This window comes from Phragmites australis, chromosome 9 (assembly GCF_958298935.1).
Source record: "Phragmites australis chromosome 9, lpPhrAust1.1, whole genome shotgun sequence".
Classification (NCBI taxonomy): domain Eukaryota; kingdom Viridiplantae; phylum Streptophyta; class Magnoliopsida; order Poales; family Poaceae; genus Phragmites; species Phragmites australis.
Window position 1 is genome coordinate 31,236,528 of NC_084929.1, and position 19,923 is coordinate 31,256,450.

Below are 19,923 nucleotides of genomic sequence, written 5' to 3' on the forward strand. Positions count from 1 at the left end.
CAGTATCGTATTCGGTACACTGGTCCGTGTAATTTTGGGTATGGTGTATCGAAAATCAATTTTTGGTAAATGAGGTATCAAATACGAATGCTAAAATTATAAATACGACGATATATTATCTATTTTGGTAAATACAGTCATATATATTATCTAATTTTACATTTTGATCGTGGGTGGAGCCAGTCATGTATATGAACTGTAGATTAGTACGCCGAAAGCGTCTGGAAATTTCATTGGCATCTGTCTCCTGTCACCAATTTGATACATTTTAACTGTTCTACTGCTATACTACTACGTGACAGGCGATCTGTTTTTTGTTACCTGATCCCTGTGAGGATGCTGTTTTCTCTAAGTTTAAGGTACAGGTGCTCTGTGCCACTGTGAACATTAATTTGACCTGTCAACTGGTGATGTGAAGGTGTTACTAACGCTAAAAGGAATGGCAAATACTAGTATTTTTATGTCATGCATATCCTTTTTTTCTTGGAAGGCATGTCTTATGCACCTATTACCCATTGAAGGCTTGTTCTGTTACAGTATAATTTATTTGTATCGCATTTTTCCACTATTATAAAACATTTTATTTACCCGTACTATTGCAATCCAAGCTTCATAGAAAAATTCAAACGTTTGACATTTACCATCCATAGTCATATTTCAAACTTTTCCAGGGGTGTTTTTAGACTTGCCACGACAAACGGGGCCTCTTTAGAGTACTACTATTTTTCCTCGGTCCGTATACACACACACACACACACAGCAGGACGGAGACGATGCGCGCGAGAGCAGAGGCAGCACACAGCAGCATGAGCATGGAGTCGGGCAGGAGCTGGAGCATCGACAGCTACCTCAACGAGCACTTCGACATCCCCGCCAAGAACCCGCCCGGCGAGGCCCGACTCCGCTGGCGCCGCGCCGTCGGCCTCGTCGTCCGCAACCGCCGCCGCCGCTTCCGCATGTTCTCCGGCCTCCACGCCCTCGACGACGCCCATCGCCGCAAGATCCTGGTAGGCGCCCCCCGCCATTCCCTCCCTCCTCCCCCCCCCCCCACCGCTGCGTTCCTGCAGAGACCGAGGCCGGCGCCGGTGCAGCTCGTGGAGCCGTTCGTGCCGTCGCTTTCGTTGAACTGTTGAAAAAATTACTTGTGCGGGCGAAGGGATTACAATCGCACCGTTCAAGTGGTGCGTTTGGGCTCTGGGGAAATTGCTCGGAAACTTCCTCCGGGTTAGCCTCGTGATGTGGATGCGCGCGTCCACCTCCGCCGGTCACTGCTTGTGCTTCCTATTGGCAGCAATGGCATTAACATGTCTCCACCTCAAACTGGATTCCCATCAGGTCATGTCAATGTAGGATGTATTCCCTCATTTGTACTGTCTCCTGGGGCAGGTGCTTAGCCTCCGGAGTCGTCCATTGCTAATGCACGGCTAACGAAGTATTCAGTGCTCTTCTTTTCTACGTGCATGTTCTGGTCGAAGGTTCACATGTGACCACTGACCAGACGGCTTGGCACGACCACTTCTCGAGGAAAATTCGTAACGAAGGGCCACATGTAATTTCAGGGAAACTAATGGTCAAGTGGCATGAGTACACGATGTGTTCATAGAAAGAATTAAAGTGCATTGCCTCAACCTGTATAATAAAAAATGTTGAAGTTCAAGAGGTATAAGTACTTCACCGTGTGAGATGAGCCACTAGGCCACCACTTGAACTTTCTTTATTTAGCTTGCCAGAGGGTATTATCATACAACGGCACATCTTCTGAGTGATTATTGGAGTGAGCAATTGACTACTGAACTCGAATTGCCAAAGACTGTTCAGTTATTATATGTTTGATAGATTTATTGATTTGCTTTAGAGATGTTTGCTTTTCTTGCCCAGGGAAAAGTCCAGGTTGTAATTAACGTGCATAAGGCAGCGCTTCAATTTATCGATGGTGTGGTTTCATCAACTAATTTCGATCTGGTTTGCTGCTCTTATTATTACTACCCTGTTGCATTTCACCTTGATCACTTAACTATGCAGGTGTGAAACGATACCACCTATCCCAGGAGCTTATCGAAGAAGGATTTTGTATCAGTCCAGATGAACTGGCTGCAATTACTGGCATTCGTGAAGATTCTACAATGTTTAAGACGCATGGAGGAATCGGTGGAATATCTAGGAAAATCAAAGCCTCATTGGAAGATGGTGTAATGGAAACTGAAACAACAACCAGGCAGAAACTGTATGGCACTAACAAGCATGCTGAGAAGCCTCCTAGAAGCTTCTGGATGTTTGTGTGGGATGCATTACATGACTTGACACTGATTATTCTAGTGGTATGTGCTATGGTTTCTCTAGTTGTTGGTCTTGCCACCGAGGGGTGGCCAAAGGGTATCTATGATGGCCTTGGCATAATACTCAGCATTTTACTGGTGGTACTGGTTACAGCATCCAGTGATTACAAGCAATCCCGGAAGTTCATGGAACTGGACCGTGAGAAGCAGAAGATATATGTCCTTGTCACTAGAGATAGCAAAACCAAAAAGGTTCTGATTCATGATTTGGTTGTGGGCGACATCTTGCATCTTTCAATAGGTGATGTTGTTCCTGCAGATGGCTTGTTCATCTCTGGATACTGCTTAGTGATAGATGAATCTAGCTTGTCAGGTGAGAGTGAACCAGTTCGTGTTTCCGAGGAAAAGCCCTTTCTTCATGCTGGGAGTAAAGTAGTAGATGGAACAGCCAAGATGCTTGTTACTGCCGTTGGTATGCGTACTGAGTGGGGAAAAATCATGGATAGCCTTAATGAGGATGGAGTGGATGAAACTCCTTTGCAAGTTAAGCTTAATGGTGTGGCCACAATCATTGGACATATTGGGTTGGTGTTTGCTATTCTCACATTTCTAGTACTTCTGGTGAGGTTCCTGGTTGACAAGGGAATGCATGTTGGGTTGTTGAATTGGTCAGCAAATGATGCATTGACAATAGTTAACTACTTTGCTATTGCAGTGACAATCATTGTTGTCGCAGTCCCTGAGGGTCTACCACTGGCTGTGACTCTTAGTCTAGCATTTGCCATGAAAAAGTTGATGAATGACAAAGCACTAGTAAGGCATCTCGCAGCATGTGAAACCATGGGTTCGGCAAGTTGCATTTGCACCGATAAGACAGGAACTTTGACGACCAACCACATGATTGTAGATAAGGTTTGGATCAGTGATGTATCCAAGTCCGTCAATGGTGATACAAATATGAATGAGCTAAAGGCTGCAATTTCAGAAAGAGTTATGACAATACTTATACAAGGCATATTTATGAACACTGGATCTGAGGTTGTGAAGGGAGATGATGACAAAAAGACCATCTTGGGCACTCCAACTGAGGCAGCATTGTTGGAGTTTGGCTTGAGCTTGCAAGGAGATATATATGATGAGTACAATAAGTTCGCAAGAGTAAGAATAGAGCCTTTTAACTCAGTTAAGAAAAAGATGTCTGTGCTAATACAATTACCTAATGGAGGCCTCCGGTCCTTCTGTAAAGGCGCATCAGAAATTATTTTAGGACAGTGCGATAGTGTCCTCAATAGTGAAGGAAATATAACACCACTGTCAGAAATGCAGAAGCAAAATGTCTTAAATATAATCAATTCATTTGCGTCTGAGGCATTAAGAACACTTTGCATCGCGTTTAAGGATCTGAATGAGATTTCTGATGATCAAACTATACCAGAGGATGGTTACACACTAATAGCACTTTTTGGCATAAAGGATCCAGTCCGTCCTGGTGTCAGGGATGCAGTGATGACCTGCATGGCTGCTGGAATTACAGTAAGAATGGTGACTGGAGACAACATCAACACTGCTAAAGCTATTGCCAAGGAATGTGGAATATTAACTGAGGACGGAATAGCAATAGAAGGACGAGAGATTCACGATAAGAGCACAGATGAATTGAAGGAGCTCCTGCCTAAAATTCAGGTTTAGTTTTACTTCATTCTTTGCCTTTCACTAATGGCTTTGCTTATTCAATTTTCAAAAGTTAACCAAATCTATTTCATGAGCTCAGGTAATGGCCCGGTCCTTGCCGATGGACAAATATAAATTGGTAACAAGCCTAAAAAGTATGTATCAAGAGGTTGTGGCAGTTACTGGTGATGGAACCAATGATGCCCCAGCATTGCGGGAGTCAGACATTGGTCTGGCCATGGGTATTGCCGGCACTGAGGTAAGTTAGAGTTCCTATACTGCATTTTGTTGTTCGCTGCCATGAGCTGATGACCCTTTATATGTTCGGTTGGAATTGTCTCTTGCAGTAAGAAATTCTCAAAATCTTTTTCATTTTTTTCGACGAAGCAACGGACGGTATTTTTTCAGTTTTCCTGAATTAGTATTGCCCGTATTATTTTTACAGGCATATTCCTTAAATAACTTTCGTCTTGTATTATATTTTGTAAACGCTACCATCCCTATTATAGGAAGTACAGAAGCATGAACTTATTTTTGGAGTCAATTGCTTCCCTTAGCTGGAAGCCTGGAACTGTATCTGTTGTTCAATTCGGTCTGAATTCTGGGTATGAGATATATTGTAGTGTGGATTTGTGACGCAAGTGTTCCACTGGATGCAGGTTGCGAAAGAGAACGCTGATGTTATAATAATGGATGACAATTTCAGTACCATTATAAATGTTGCTAGATGGGGTCGTGCAGTTTACTTGAACATTCAGAAGTTTGTGCAGTTCCAGCTTACAGTTAATATAGTGGCTCTGATAGTGAATTTCCTCTCAGCGTGTATCATAGGTGTGCAAATATACTAACATTATACTATTATGTATCTAATCATGATTGCTTTGAATTTCTGTGCATCTTATTTGGGTTAACATTGACACACCCCTACCTGCTTAATATCTATCTCCTTTTTGCTGCACCTTTTTAGAACGGTTTCATATATTGTCCACTTTGAACTAAACTGTAGGTACTGCACCACTTACTGCCGTCCAGTTGCTATGGGTGAACATGATCATGGATACATTAGGAGCCTTGGCCTTAGCCACAGAGCCACCTAACGATGAAATGATGAAGAAATCACCTGTAAGACGGGGAGATAGTTTTATCACTCAGGTTATGTGGAGAAATATTCTTGGGCAGAGTTTATATCAGCTCCTTGTGCTTGGTATTCTCATGTTTGCTGGTAAGAGGCTCCTTAAGATTGAAGGTTCGGACGCTGACAGAACCATCAATACCCTCATATTCAACTCTTTCGTGTTTTGCCAGGTATGAGCAGTGCAAGCCACCTTTGTGATACGCGATTATTCAATTTGTAAAGCTTTCACCTTTACCTATGCCAGTAGTAAGTAGGAAACATCGATGACTTGATTAGCTCTGCCACTAATTGGATATCCAATGGGCTCCATGTGATATGCAGTGAGATTCATCATGATAGCAAACCTGAGAGAGAGATAGACAGGCAACACGCTTTGCATTGATACTCTCGAGTCGAAGTTATACAGGTGCAGAAGCTAGCTGTGGAGTAACTGAATCAGCTACAAAGTGACTACGTGCTCGTGAGAGTAGGCACAAGGGTGCGGATGCCGTGAGTCTAGCCTGAGATCTAACTGAACAAAGGAAACGACGCCATCTTTGCTTACACCCCCCCCCCTCAGTCTGTGCATCGGCCTTGGAGATGCGGAGACTGGCTCGAAAGTCCTCAAATGATGTCGTCGGGAGGCCCTTTGTTATGATGTCTGCAAACTGAAGCTTCGTTGGAACATGCAGAACACGAATTTGACCGAGCGTGACCTTCTTGCGGACAAAGTGGATGTCCAGCTCCACATGCTTGGTTCGCCGATGATGTACGATGTTTTCGGATAGGTAGACTGCGGATATGTTAGCACAATACACCATTGTAGCCTTGTTGATGGGAATGTTTTAGCTCACCAAGTAAGTTGCGAAGCCAACAACACTTGATCGTGACATTAGCGACGGCCCGGTACTCGGCCTTTGCGCTCGATCTGGAGATGGTGGCTTGTCTCTTGGACGACCATGAAATCAGAGTCCTCGAGAAAGACACAGTAACCTGATGTGGATCACTGTGTATCCGGGCACCCTGCCCATTCCGCATCCGAGTAAGCCACAAGATCAGTTGACGATGAGGCATGGAGATTGATGACGTGACTCATCCCGCGAACATAGCGAAAGATGTGTTTGATCAAGCCCCAGTGAACGTCACGCGGTACATGCATGTGGAGGCACGCCTAGTGTACTGCATGTGCTATGTCCAGCCTGGTGATGGTGAGGTATTGTAGGGCGCCTGCAATGCTTCAATAGAAGGTTGCATCTTCGAGAAGAACACCAGCATTGGTGGAGACTTTGGGCTTGGTGTCCACAGAAGTCGATGATTGCTTGCAATTCGCCATGCCCGCGCGATCGAGTATTTCCACTACATATTGTTGTTGATGGAGGAGGAACCTGGCCTCGGTCGCTGAACATGTATGCCGAGGAAGAAGTGCAACGGCCCGAGATCCTTCATGGGAAACTCCGAGTTGAGTTGGTTAGTGATGCGACGAAGAAGTGTTGTTGACAACGCAGTTAAGACTATTGTCAACACACAACAGAAGCAGCACCATGTCTGTCCCTCGTGCGAAGACAAACAGAGAGGAGTTGGAGCCGATGGAGATGAAACCGATGGAGCAGAGATAGCCAGCGAATCTATCATGCCATGCTTGCGATGCTTGTTTCAAGCCGTAGAGCCATTTGGAGAGGAGGCAGTTGTAGTTCGGGTGTGCATCGTCGACAAAATCAGTCGGCTATTGGCTGTAAACCCGCTCAGTGAGCTCGCCGTGCAAAAATGCATTTTTCACGTCTAGCTGGTTGACAGGCCAGCGACGGGAGGCTACGATTGTGAGCACGGCGCGGATCATTGCCGATTTAACAACCGGCAGAACGTCTGGTCGAAGTCGACACCTTGTCGCTAATGGAATCCGTGGATGACCCACCGCACCTTGCAGCGCTCAAGGGACCCGCCAGGCGCCTGTTTGTTGTGGAAGATCCATTTTCCCATAAGCACATTCGCCCCGCTCGACCGTGGTACAAGCGTCCACGTCTGGTTCGCCATGAGAGCAGAGAACTCGTCCCGCGTGGTCGTGTACCAGGCAGGGTCGCACAACGCCGTGCAAACACTCAGTGGCGCAGGAGGTGGCAACGCAGTGGTGGCGACGTTGGCGTATCGCGGGTTGGGGACGATAATACCATCCTTGGCCCGCGTGATCATGGGATGGGCCGATGTCGAGTGCACCGGAACCGGAGTAGACGTCGAGGCCACGGGATCCATAGGAGCTGATGACGATGCATGAGTAGTGGCCAGTGTGGACGTAGGTTGTGCGTCGGGTGCGACTGCTGGTGACGACCCAACAAGGACGCGACTAGGTGCGGGAGGCGTCGTTGTGTTCGTGATTGGTGCAATCGGCGGCTCTACATCTTGCGGATTGGGCCGACCAGGCGGGTGCGCTGTAGGCAAACACGGTATGACACGATGATGCGCTACGGGAACCGGGACAGGTACGACACCCTGTACGATGGGCGTAGGGACCGGTGAGGAGGGCACCCATGAGCTTGAGAGCTCCATGAAAGGAAAACGCGTCTCATCGAAATAGACATGAAGAGAGGTTAGTACGCGCCTTGTTTCTAGGTTGTAACATTTGTAGCCCTTAGCGTCAATGGGGTAGCCGAGGAATATGCATATTGTGGATCGAGGTGCCAATTTGTGTGCCACCGTTGCTGTTGTGTTAGGGTAGCACAACAAGCCAGACACCCGTAGGTGATCGTATTGTGGTGGACAGTCAAAGAGCAGCTCATAGGGTGTGATGTTCTGGTGTGGTTTGCAAGGGCGACGATTGAGTAGATGAGTGGTGGTGGATAGAGCATCAGGCCAGAAGGTGTTGGGAACAGAGGCATGAAAAAAGAGAGCTCGCACACTATCATTGATGGTGCGAAGAATCCTCTCAGCGCGATCATTTTGTTGTGATGTGTTCGGACAAGTGAGCCGTAGTGCAATGCCATTCGTTGCGAGGAAGGAGCATAGGGCTTGGTTATCAAATTCCATGCCATTACCGGTTTGAAAGCTGAAAATTGGCCTCTGAAATTGTGTGCGAAGAAAGGCATGAAAAGAGATCAGAGTAGCCAGAACATCATATTTGTGGCGTAACGGAGAAGTCCACACATAATGAGAATGATCATCAAGGATGACTAAATAGAATTTGAAACCTAAATTGCTTACAACCGGCGAAGTCCATAAATCACAATGCAACAATTGAAAGGGAAAACTGCTACGGAAGTTGAGAAAGAGAAAGGCAGCCTTACGTGTTTGCTAAGACGACAGGCATGACATGTATGAGCAACGGACTTATTACATGAGTAATCAAAAGTTTGTAGAATACGAGCTAAAGATGCATTGCACGGATGGCCTAAGTGTGCATGCTAAAGCTCTATGGAGGTGGTGGCATAAAGACTTTGGCGGCCGGTTGCAGTAGTGTTAGCGCAAAGCAAATAGAGATTAACAGTGGAGTCACATCGGAGCAGCACCATCCGAGTTTGTTGATGCTTGATTGAAAAACCAGATGGGTCAAATTCGACAGACACAAAATTGTCTTTGGTTAGAGTATGAACCAAAATCAAATTCTTGGTAAGAGATGGTGAACTGAGAACATTCCTAAGCTGAAGGGGAGAAGTGGCAGTTTGAAAAGAAATATGGCCAATGTGGGTGACCAATAAAGGAGCAACATTGCCAACGATTATATGAGAGGGAGATGAAGGCAGGGAGAAAGAATGAGTGCTACCAGGATGAGATGCCATGTGCGATGTCGCGCCGGAGTGTGGTGTGCTGGTATTCATGTCTTGGAGTGCAGAGAAGAGAGCCTATGGCAATTGTTGTTGAGCTGGTGGCATCTGGGGCTGCATCATCGACGCTGGTGCCATGTCGAGGTAGCAGGCCGGGGACGCCATCGCGTTCATGGCCTGAGTAGGAGCCACGCCAGGACATGGCCCAAGAACACCCTGCGCACGCCACTGAGGCATGGGCCAAGCGTACACAATCCTTGCCCAAGGGTTGTACGTCGGAGTCCACTGCGCAGGTGCCTGTGCTGGCGGATTGGCCGACTGACTGGACGTGCCGCCTGTGTTGCCAGAGGAGCGGTAGCGTCCATCAACCATCTTTTGTTTCTTCTTGCGGTTGGAGCCACCGAAGGGAGTCGATGACATGCGCAGAGTAGAGGGCAGCGGGGTGTTGTTGGAGACCCCATCGGAAGAGCTAGCCGCGAGGAGCGCGATTGCTGCCTCCATCTTGGCCGTATGCGCCATACAGTTCTCCTCTTGCGGGAGATAGGAGCGTGTGCACAAAAAAATCAGCGGCGGCAGCTGCGCGGTGAGGGTGGAAATGGCGCGCGCGAACTTGGAGTTAAGACCTCGAAGGGTGTTGATGACCAAGGCTTGATCTGTCATCGGCGCGCTGATGTCACGAAGAGTATTCGTGAGCCGTTTCAGCCGGCCACAGTACTCAGTGATGGACAATTCACCTTGATAGAGGCTATGGAACTCTTGTTGGGCATAGATCGTGCGTTGCATGGAGTTGTCGAGGAAGAGTCCGGCGATTGCCGTCCAGAAGGAGTAGACGGTGTCCTGCGGCTTGATGATGATGTTGAGGATCTCTTTGGCTTGGTGATGATGTTGAGGATCTCTTTACAAAACCACATAGTAGACAACAATGTAGCAGACCATTTTCAACCATGCATGAGTACATATTATTCCTAGATGCTATGATTATATTACATGCAAGGATAAAATACATATTTAATTCACTAAAATGTGATATTATTCCAGTGAAAATACAGGAATCATTGCATTATACTAACGTCATAGTCACATTTGATTTGCCATTCTTTCAGGTTTTCAATGAAGTAAATAGTAGGGAAATGGAAAAGATCAATGTGTTCAGAGGGATATTCAACAATTGGATCTTTGTCAGTATATTAACAGCCACTGTCATATTCCAAGTTATCATAGTGGAATTTCTTGGCACTTTTGCAAACACTGTACCGTTGAGTTGGGAGCTATGGTTGCTCAGTGTTATTTTTGGCTCAGTTAGTATGATCATCTCTGTTATCCTCAAGTGCATTCCCGTCGAAGATAGGAAAACAGATATCAAGCCCCATGGTTATGAGTTGATTCCTGAAGGCCCAGAAGCAATATAGTTTCACTCTGTTATTTCCATGTTCATCAACCAATCTTTCATAGTGGAAAAGGTTGTCTTGTCAAGATATCTTTGTCAATGTGATTTTGTGGAGTAATATAGCCTCGGCTAGCAGCCGTTATGATGGTCTTTAAGCATTAAAAGAATTTGTAACCAGAAGATTTGTATTGGAATTCAGCATCGACAGAGGAAGAGGATCATATAAGTTCAAAACTGAAACGATACAGTGTTGCGTACTGGAAACAAGGAACTCGTGATTTTTCATTGCATTCTATGGAGCGTATTGTGTTTATATCTTTATTCAAGTGTATATTGCATGAGTGTGCATATCATTGTCTCGGTATATAGTTTCCTTAACCTAAAGGTTCCCAAGGCTTCGCGCGAGTTTCTGCTACTGCGGTCTGCAGTCATTGGACGTACAGTTTGTAACCTGATGGCTGTTGCGGTGGCAATATTAGTTCAAGAACTCGGTAACTGCACTGTTGTCCTGGTGATCTGCAGGTTATCTACTTATCTGCATTTTATGTTCAGGTGTAAATCGAATTGTACTTATTTTATTTGATGTTGAAATAATATTTGAATAAGAGAGGTTATGTTTGCTCGCACGCGCACACGATTGTTCTGTCCATCCAGTGCCCTTTTCTGTATTTCATTGTCATATGCTCATATCGGATTAAAAATGTCACAAGTGTTGCATGCACAATACACTGAATCAAGTCATGACAAGTACATATTGGAATTCCACAGTTCTGACCATTTGGCATCTATGATGGTCAGTCAAACTGCAGTTGAAGAAAATGATTCGACTATATAAGAGCTACACAGTGAAAAATCAGCAGGTGCTCGTACTACTCTTTGAACCTTCACCAGAGAAGAAACGAGACCAACAAGTAGGAGTATTTTACAAATTATAAGTTCAGTACGAAACTAATAAACGAATATCCGGATTCGGTTCCAAGAAAGGAGAAATCTAATAGTGGTACTAATATTTGAATCGAAGAATTGAACAGAACAGACTAAGGTGGGTAATTGGGTGTGGACGCAGGTTGTATTTTTTCGAAGTATATTTTTTATAACATGCGCACTGAAAGTGAAACAGAGTAAAGTAAAAGAAAACACAACGTTTGGACAAACGTGGAATAGAAACAGCTAACTTTCAACCGCAACAACCCACCAGTTACCCATTTGAGTAAGTTGCTTCTCGTAAAGCTATTAATGATATATTTAGTATAGCTTCTAGTTTTCAATTCATATTAGATTTTACAATGATAAGTTAAAATAAAATAATTTAAGTTACTGCTTTTAATTAAAATAAAAATAACATGACTCACCTAAATATATTTAGTATGCTCACAATTCAACTTATAAATTTCTAAAACTAAGCGGGAGGTCGGGCAAGCTAGCCCTAATTGATCACGGTAGGCCATCTTGGGTGCGGTGTGCTCAAGTGCAGCACCAGCCAACCAGCTCCACCCACTAAAACGGCCGACTCTGGTCGATTTGATCATCCAAGAGCTCGCAAGTTTCGTGGACCACGCCACGCCGATGGTCGGCCCTGAGCGGGAGGGCACGTCGGAATTGGGTGGCGCAACGGTAGGCGGGGACGGGGACCGCCTGGTTCGCCAAGCACGACCACCTGCCGCCATAAACTCGTCAGACCATCACCCGTCTGACGTCTCCGTCTCCGGTGCTACTACAACGAAACCATCCAACCCGCCGTGTGCCCGCTCCGGCGCCCGTCCCTTTCGGACGCGTCTCCACCGCCCTCGTTCGCCTCGTGCACGAAAACGTCTCCGATCCGATTCCCTCGCCGCCTGCCTCCGTGTAAACGTTATTAATAGAAAACGACGGAGGGTAGAAAAATGATTCGTTTTTCTCATGCTCGCTCGCTCGCTTGCGTACAGGATTGCGCCGTGGAGTTGGTGCTGGTAGCTGAGACAAGACCCCGGGCGGGCGCCGCCACGACCCCTCGGAGCAGAGTTCAAAGGGGCGGCGCGGCCGCGGCCCTCGGGCTTGCTGACCGACAGCGAGTTCGCGCTGGGATTTGGTATTTCTGGTCGCCAAACCCCACAAAAAACCCACCCGCATTTCCTCCTCGGGCTCGCCAACAAAAACTTTCCTTTCCCGCTCCGCCGCTCTCGCCTAGTAAGCTCGCCTTCGCATATTCGCTTGTGACGACGAGGGTGTTAAGCGGAGCGAAACGATGGTGGGGAGCTACGCGAACGGCGGGGCGGCTGCGGTGGAGGACAAGCTGGACGAGCTGCGGCGGCTGCTGGGGAAGGCGGACGACGATCCGCTGCGGGTCGTCGGGGTGGGGGCCGGGGCGTGGGGGAGTGTCTTCTGCGCGCTGCTGCAGGAGGCGTACGGCCGGCACCGCGACAGGGTGCAGGTGCGCGTGTGGCGCCGGGCGGGGCGCGCCGTGGACCGCGCCGACGCCGAGCGCCTCTTCGAGGTCATTAACGCCAGCGAGGACGTGCTGCGGAGGCTCATCCGCCGCTGCGCCTACCTCAAGTACGTCGAGGCGCGACTCGGGGACCGCACGCTCCACGCCGACGAGATCCTCCGCGACGGATTCTGCCTCAACATGCTTGACACGCCGCTCTGCCCGCTCAAGGTCGTCACCAACCTGCAGGAGGCCGTCTGGGACGCCGACATCGTCGTCAATGGGCTGCCGTCCACGGAGACCCGGGAGGTCTTCGGGGAGATCGGGAGGTACTGGAAGGAGCGGATCAGCCCGCCGCTGATCATCTCGCTGGCAAAGGGGATCGAGGCGTCGCTCGACACCGTGCCCCGGATCATTACACCCACGCAGATGATCAGCAATGCAAGTGAGTTCTTTGCTCAAGTCTCGTTGTGATCTACTATGATCTGATCGTTGGGTTACTAGTTTCGTTAATCTCGTAGCTGTAATATTTGTCGAAGTACCGCTAACAAATTTAAAGAAAGATTTAATTGCTGCTCACCTGGATCAAGATACAACAGCTCTGGAATGTTCCTGATGAATTTTTCTGGCTAATCTTGGTCTGTACCTACAGACCTTCATATTTATTGCATGGTTGATGTTATATATCATATTCTCTGTCTGTCGTTGAGTGTTTGGAGAGCTAGTTAATGCCGTTAGCCCCTTACCAAATGGTTCATCTTGCAGCTAAGGGAATGCCCATGTGTTATGTTTGCTCTGCAATCCATGGTTCCCTTCTGTACATGTAACAGAATTTAGCATGGTAAAGCTACTTTATTTTGGTCTGATGTGTGGTTGGGTGAGGTTCCTCTGAAGGTGGCTTTCCAAGACCTATATAAAATATGTAATAATCCAAAAGCTAAGGTGGTGGATATGCGCACTGAGGAAGGATGACATATTCAGTTTAGAAGGACTTTATGAGAAGATCAGGACAGACAATGGCAGGATTTGATGTCTTTACTAGAGAAAGTGAATCTGGAACTGGAGGATGATCGGGTAATATGGGCTTTGGAGAAACATGGTAGTTTCAGAACAAAATCTCTTTACAAGCAAATTTGCTTTGGAGGGGTGATCAATAGAAGAATGCAGGAGGTGTGGGAGTCTAAACTGCCTTTGAAGGTGAAGATTTTTCTTTGGCAGATGTACCATGACAAGTTACAATCTGCTGTGCAGCTCAAAAGGAGAAAATAGTCTGGTGAAGTTGGTTGCTCTTTATGTGGATAAGTGGAGGATTGCAACCATATAATGTTTTCATGCCCTATGGCTATGTTTATGTGGTGTGTTTTGAAAGATGTCTTAGGATGGCACAGGATTCCAGTTTCTTTGGAGGATTTTTCAATCAACTGGTTAGGAGGTAGACCTTAGGAACAGAACAAGTTTCTTATTTTCGGTTTGGGGGTAATTTTGTGGAGGGTGAGGAATAAAATGGCAATTGAGAGAAAACTGCTCTCTAAACCAACTAGCATTTTTTTAAAATAATTTTTACTTTACAGCAGTGGAAGATATTGCTACTCCATCATGAGAAATTGAAAGTGGAGACAGGCATTGTGAGAATCAGGGAGGTGGCACGTCGGCTCAGGCGTGCGTAAGCTGCTAAGTGTGGCTGCATCTACAAGCCATTCGTCCTATGATGTTTTGAAGTCTGTTTCGGGTAGTTTGGATGGTGGTAGGAGGGTGGAGCTCCCCCTGGTGATGCGTTTTGTCTGTATCGCTGTTGCCGAATGTTGACCTTTCCTTTTCCCTTCATTCTTGTAAGAACTGTGGCTTTCTGTATAAAGCCGGGCTAGTAGCCTTGTTTCCAAAAAAATTTGTGTGTTTTGGTCTCTGCCCATCACATGTGATCCATTTCCTGGTTTTGTTTTACCGAACTGAAATTGACATCATGTGCTCTTTATCTCAATTCCGAATGTTATTTACATGCATTTATGTGTTCCCCCTGTTGTACTCTTTGGCTTTTGTTTGTGGTTTGTTGATCATGGATTTTTATTGCAGCTGGAGTTCTGTTGGAGAATATTCTGTACCTTGGAGGCCCAAACATTGCTTCTGAGATTTATAACAAAGAGTATGCAAACGCTCGCATATGTGGAGCTGACAAGTGGAGGAAACCTCTTGCTAAATTTTTGAGGCAGCCCCATTTCATTGTATGGGATAATAATGATCTCATTACTCATGAAGTCATGGGTGGCTTAAAGAATGTATATGCCATTGGTGCTGGTAAGTTTCCATTTGCTGTCCTTCATGTTCAGATTGACTCAAAAAACATTAACCGGGAGAAATGGAACTATCATTCGGGTCCTCCCTTTTTCCAGCCCACATCAGATACTCAAACAAAATTATGGCATTTTTTAACATCAAACTAAAAAATTGCTATTTTGGCATCTTATGTTCAATACTTTCTGACACATTTCATGAAGTATGCTATTTGCATTCTTCATATGTTGCAATGCTGTTGTCTCTGGCAAATGCAATGTCGCTTGATTTGTCAGACAACAGAGAATCACCCTATTGTTAATACGGTATGCACAGCTCTCATGTCATGGTTTAAAAAATGTAAATCCGACTTTCCATATATGTTTACATATTCTTTATCACCTTCTACCTAATTATTCTGGAGCTCGATATTTCCATTGCGTTGCTGAACATCTTATGATCATGTAGGTATGGTGGCGGCACTTACCAATGAGAGTGCAACCAGCAAATCAGTGTACTTTTCACTTTGCACGTCTGAAATGATATACATCACCCACCTCCTAGCGAAAGAACCTGAGAAACTTGCAGGACCTTTATTAGCTGATACTTACGTCACACTGCTGAAAGGTCGTAATGCATGGTACGGGCAGAAGTTAGCAAAGGGGGAACTGACTCTGGAAATGGGGGACAGCATCAAAGGCAAAGGGACTATTCAGGTTCGTTCTGCCATCTTAATAGTGTTAAGTTTGCTTAATTTCTGGGTGGGTTTTTGGTATGGGGTAGCTATATATGCTGACCATTTCTGTGATTTTAGGGTGTTTCTGCAGTCAATGCATTTTATGAACTCCTGAGCCAGGGAAGCTTAAGTGTGACGCATCCAGAAATCAAGAAGCCTGTTGCTCCTGTTGAGCTGTGCCCGATACTCAAAACACTTTACAAAATTTTAATCAAGAGGTTGAAATATTCTTAGACTATCACTGTTAATGTTTTCTTGGGTACAATTCTACTGTCCTGTCACTGTCAGGCGCCTTAAATTGTTTCGTTTTTCGCCTGCAGAGAGCTCGCAACGGATTCCATCCTCCAGGCAATACGAGATGAATCGATGTATGATCCACGGGAAAGAATTGAGATGGCACAGCGCCAGTCTCTTTACCGGCCATCTCTTCTTGGCCTAGCTAAATGTGATGCCAATGCCTAGAGATATGTTCTTTCGTCCTGCAGTATTTGCTGTGAGCTTGCAGGAGGTGTTGATGCAAACTTACATACAGGTCTTCAAGATCCTTCTCTGCGTGCCCTCAAATGTGTGTTGTATGTAGAGCGAGTTCGATGATGAGATATTTAGCATGCCAGGATCTACTTTTGCCCCAATTTCATGTAGTTCTACCTGGCTGATGTCCGCCTGTATATACAACTGTTATTATTCAGTTTTATTCATTATTTACATCGGAATAAAGATCTGTATTTGTCGTGATCGCTTTGGAGTCTGACAGCTAGTGATTACTGATAAGCTCTCCTCTCCAGTGACATGGCCACATGAATGAATTGATGAAGCACAAACAGTTTTGCTACTGAAGCGTGAAACACTTCCGGACCAAGTATGTCAAATGAGACCCAACACAGCCTGTTAAAGTCTCAAAATCAAGACAAAAGCCCATGAACGGGCTAAAAAACATTGAACGTGAGGCCCAACAGAAGCCTGCTAGCATCTTACAAGCCTAGTACGTCACGCCATTGAAGGCCCGTTAACAGAGGCAGGCCCACTTACAGCCCTAGATGGTTGGTTAGATCGCCTCACGTTGAAGGATCAAGGCATGACATCAAGCACTGCTGCTCCCTCGGATGTTCTCGCGTGTGCAGACTGCAGACGCACTTCTTCTTCTTCACAGAGCTGCGTGAGACTCGGTGAGCTGAGACAGGGAAACACGCCTACACGATGACCAACTCTTCTTCTTCACTCAAAAGCTGAAGCAGCAAGAGAGATTAGAGATAGCATCGTTTTCGCAGCCTCCCTTTCCTCACAAGACAAGCGGGATGCTTGTGAGGTGTGAGTGACGCGCGAGCGCGTTGGCCCATCACTTGATTCGAAAAAGAAGTGCCTGCCCATTACTACTTGCGTTCAGTTTGGGGGTCTGGACTGCCTTGGGCTGCTTTTCGGTGGCGTGTCTTTGTTCATCTTGCAACGCTAGAAGCACGGGGCGTCCGAGCTTGTAGCTCGGTGGTTGGGTGGGAGTGGCACGCCCCAATCCACCTGGGTCCGAGTCATGTTTTAAGACTCGCGGGTGCGCACAGGTAGTTAGCGTGTGTGTTTGTAACCTAAAAGAATGCTAGAAGTATAGGATGAATATAACTTATGTCTACAGGATGCACAAAACATTAGTTAAAATTTTATTTTTCAGTGATACACTTGGACCCCTATTAAGTCAGCGCGAGATATCTAGTTATTTTTGTGTTCTAGTTCTGTCACAAGCTAGATACTGACGATCTGAGCAGTTCATCTGTGCAAGTGTAAGTTTATGTTTAGCTGAGTCGTCCCCAATTCACCGGTTGGGATGGTTGCTCTCATCCACATGAAAGTAGTTTGTGATTCTATTGTGATGAAGAAAAGAGTAAATTACTAAAATCTATATACTTTGTAATTATAGTTGTAGATTTTTTTTTGGCATTTTGGCTTTACCACAATATCATACTAATATTTTACAAAGTCCACCTAGACAAGATGCAGGGTCCATGACCAAGGAGGACAAGCTGTTTCTTAACTTACGATATTACGGCGTGTATACACACACCACTGCACACACACGTGGCACTCACACACCTTGCCCTACAGGGGAGCTCATCTTGTCAGGTCTGGTGGGATCTCGTTCAAGGTGGAACACCATGCATGATGACTTGCTAAAGCTGTGATGACTTTCCAACCTATTCACTTCCTGGCCGTAATCAAAGCTCTAACCTCAATTTTGCGCCAAATTGATAAAGCAAGGAGGCAATTTCTGTGGTTGGGCGACATGCTTATCACGGACAGCAAATGTAAGGTCAACTGGAAGCGGATTTGCAAGCCTAAACCACTTGGAGGCCTCAGGGTTCTTGATCTTGAGCTCTTCGGCAGGGCGCTGAGGCATTGTTGGCTCTGGCATGAATGAAATTCGCTGCAAAAGGCTTAGATTGGAACGGAAGTGCCTTGTGATAATTTTGATAGACTCCTCTTCACGGCTGCCACCTCCATCTTGATTGGCAATTGTGAAAAGGTGTCCTTTTGGCACTCTCGGGCTAGGGGTCTCAGGCCCAAAGACTGTGTCCATCTCCTCTTTGCAGCTTCTAGTGCTAGGAGGTGTTCTCTAAAGGAGGCGTTAGTGCAAAAACAATAGATTTGTGACTTGGTCTCAACACACCAAGTATCACGAGAACATATTTTACAATTTATTTGGCTTTGGAAGGCCACCAGAGAGGTCAACCTTCAACCTAACATCCATGACTCCATAACTTGGAGGTTCTTAGGTCAGGGTGTCTACACTGTTTGATCCGCTTACTCCTTGATGTTCACATGGTCAATCAGCACGAACTTCTAAAAGCTCATTTGGAACTTCTAAAAGCTCATTTGGAAGGTATAGGCGCCGCCGAAATGTAAGTTCTTTGCTTGGCTCATGGTTCAAGGTAGGCTATGGACTGTGAATCGTCTCATCCGCAGAGAGTGGCCTTGCAATCCTGTCTGCGCTTTATGCAAGCACTCCCAAGAGACTTGTCTTCATTTACTAGCGGAATGCCCCTTTACTAGAAGGGTGTGGCGAAGGCTGGAGAGGAAGCTAAGATAGTCTAGTATCCTCCCCAAGTTCTAATCGAGTAGTAAATTAATCCTTGCTTGGTGGTCCATGATGACAAATTGCATCCCCTCATCTAGGAAGGTGTTGAGGATGCTCACAATGCTGGTCTCGTAGGGAATCTGGAAGGAGAGAAACAAACGCACATTCGAGGGAAGGGTGAAATCAGTTGTTGAGGTCTTGACCATCACCCTCGAAGAGGCGGAAATATGGGTTTTTGCCGGGGGCGCACCACTTAGGGTGCCTCATGTCACGACATTAGTCCATAGTTTATATCACTTTTTCCTTTTGCATTTTTCTGGATTTGGGACAGCCATCAATTGGCCCCGCCTGGTTGTTTCTATAAGTGAGTCTGTCGGGCTTCCTCCTTTTTAATATAATTCGGCAGCTCTCCTACCGGTTACGTTTAAAAAAGACTATATGTGCTTAAACATGATTACCTATCTTGTTAGCACTAATATAAGCAGTGATGCTTAAGTAACCATATTGCCCTCCGACTAAAGACAAGTGTCGTTGAGGAAAAAAACCCCGATTTTTTCATAAACACTTTCTCTAAACATCACATTGTACATGCTCTATAAAGACACGGTCAAAGCACCATGGATCAGGTCCACGTGGAAAATTGCTCTTCTGGCGGATGAGCTCACCGTCGATTTGGTCATCTAAATCTAACCGCAACTTATCAGCTAGCACGGCTGCATAAGCATGCACACGCTTGACCGCACGCGCATGCATGCAGTGCAGATGTTTAGTTGAGTCTTTTGGTGGTTGGCTTCCCATTTGATAATGGGGCACTCTTGCACGCACGTAACTGGGCAAGTTGCACTTGCCCATGCCTTATATGAACAGATCACGGTGCCACACCATGGGAAGAGAGAGAGGTGGAGTATTCATACTTGTAGAGACAGAGAGAGTTTTAGAGAGATGAGAGATGAGAGAGAGGGTTTTTTGAAGGATGGCTTGTGGTGGTGCCAGGATGATCGCTACTACGGGTAGGATCAAGGTGATCGCACCATGGATTCTTGCTTGTGGGTTCTTGCTCTGCTTGACAACCGTTCCGGGTGAGTTTAGTCGATGATCAGTTCACCTGCACTTTCCTCCCTTTATTTTCTTCTGTTTATGTGTTAGTTCATCTGTACCTTCTTTTGTTTGTTTTCTTCTGTTTATGTGGTTAGTTCACCTGTACTTCTGTTTATGGTTTGCTTATACTTTCCTTCTGTGTGTTCTCGGCAGTTT

At 46.0% G+C, this 19,923-nt stretch overlaps 2 protein-coding genes across 3 annotated transcripts; both read left to right on the forward strand.

Moving 5' to 3' along the window:
- The first annotated feature begins 711 nt into the window (after positions 1-711).
- LOC133929143 (probable calcium-transporting ATPase 6, plasma membrane-type) lies at positions 712-10,826 on the forward strand. Of its 2 annotated transcripts, XM_062375774.1 has the most exons (7): positions 721-1,007; positions 1,879-1,933; positions 2,023-3,959; positions 4,048-4,206; positions 4,607-4,778; positions 4,954-5,252; positions 9,917-10,826. In XM_062375774.1, the coding sequence occupies exons 1-7, from the start codon at positions 774-776 to the stop codon at positions 10,220-10,222; spliced, it is 3,162 nt and encodes a 1,053-aa protein (XP_062231758.1). In that variant the 5' UTR covers positions 721-773; the 3' UTR covers positions 10,223-10,826. The 2 variants fall into 2 exon arrangements, with proteins under 2 accessions (XP_062231759.1, XP_062231758.1); XM_062375775.1 differs by lacking the exons at positions 4,607-4,778; positions 9,917-10,826 and having other exon boundaries at positions 712-1,007; positions 4,954-5,145.
- A 1,263-nt stretch (positions 10,827-12,089) lies between these two features.
- Positions 12,090-16,343, forward strand: LOC133929144 (probable glycerol-3-phosphate dehydrogenase [NAD(+)] 3, cytosolic). Its single transcript, XM_062375776.1, has 5 exons — positions 12,090-13,049; positions 14,675-14,896; positions 15,341-15,588; positions 15,687-15,826; positions 15,929-16,343. Exons 1-5 carry the CDS (start codon positions 12,425-12,427, stop codon positions 16,068-16,070), a joined length of 1,377 nt encoding a protein of 458 aa, XP_062231760.1. The 5' UTR covers positions 12,090-12,424; the 3' UTR covers positions 16,071-16,343.
- The last annotated feature ends 3,580 nt before the right edge of the window (positions 16,344-19,923 follow it).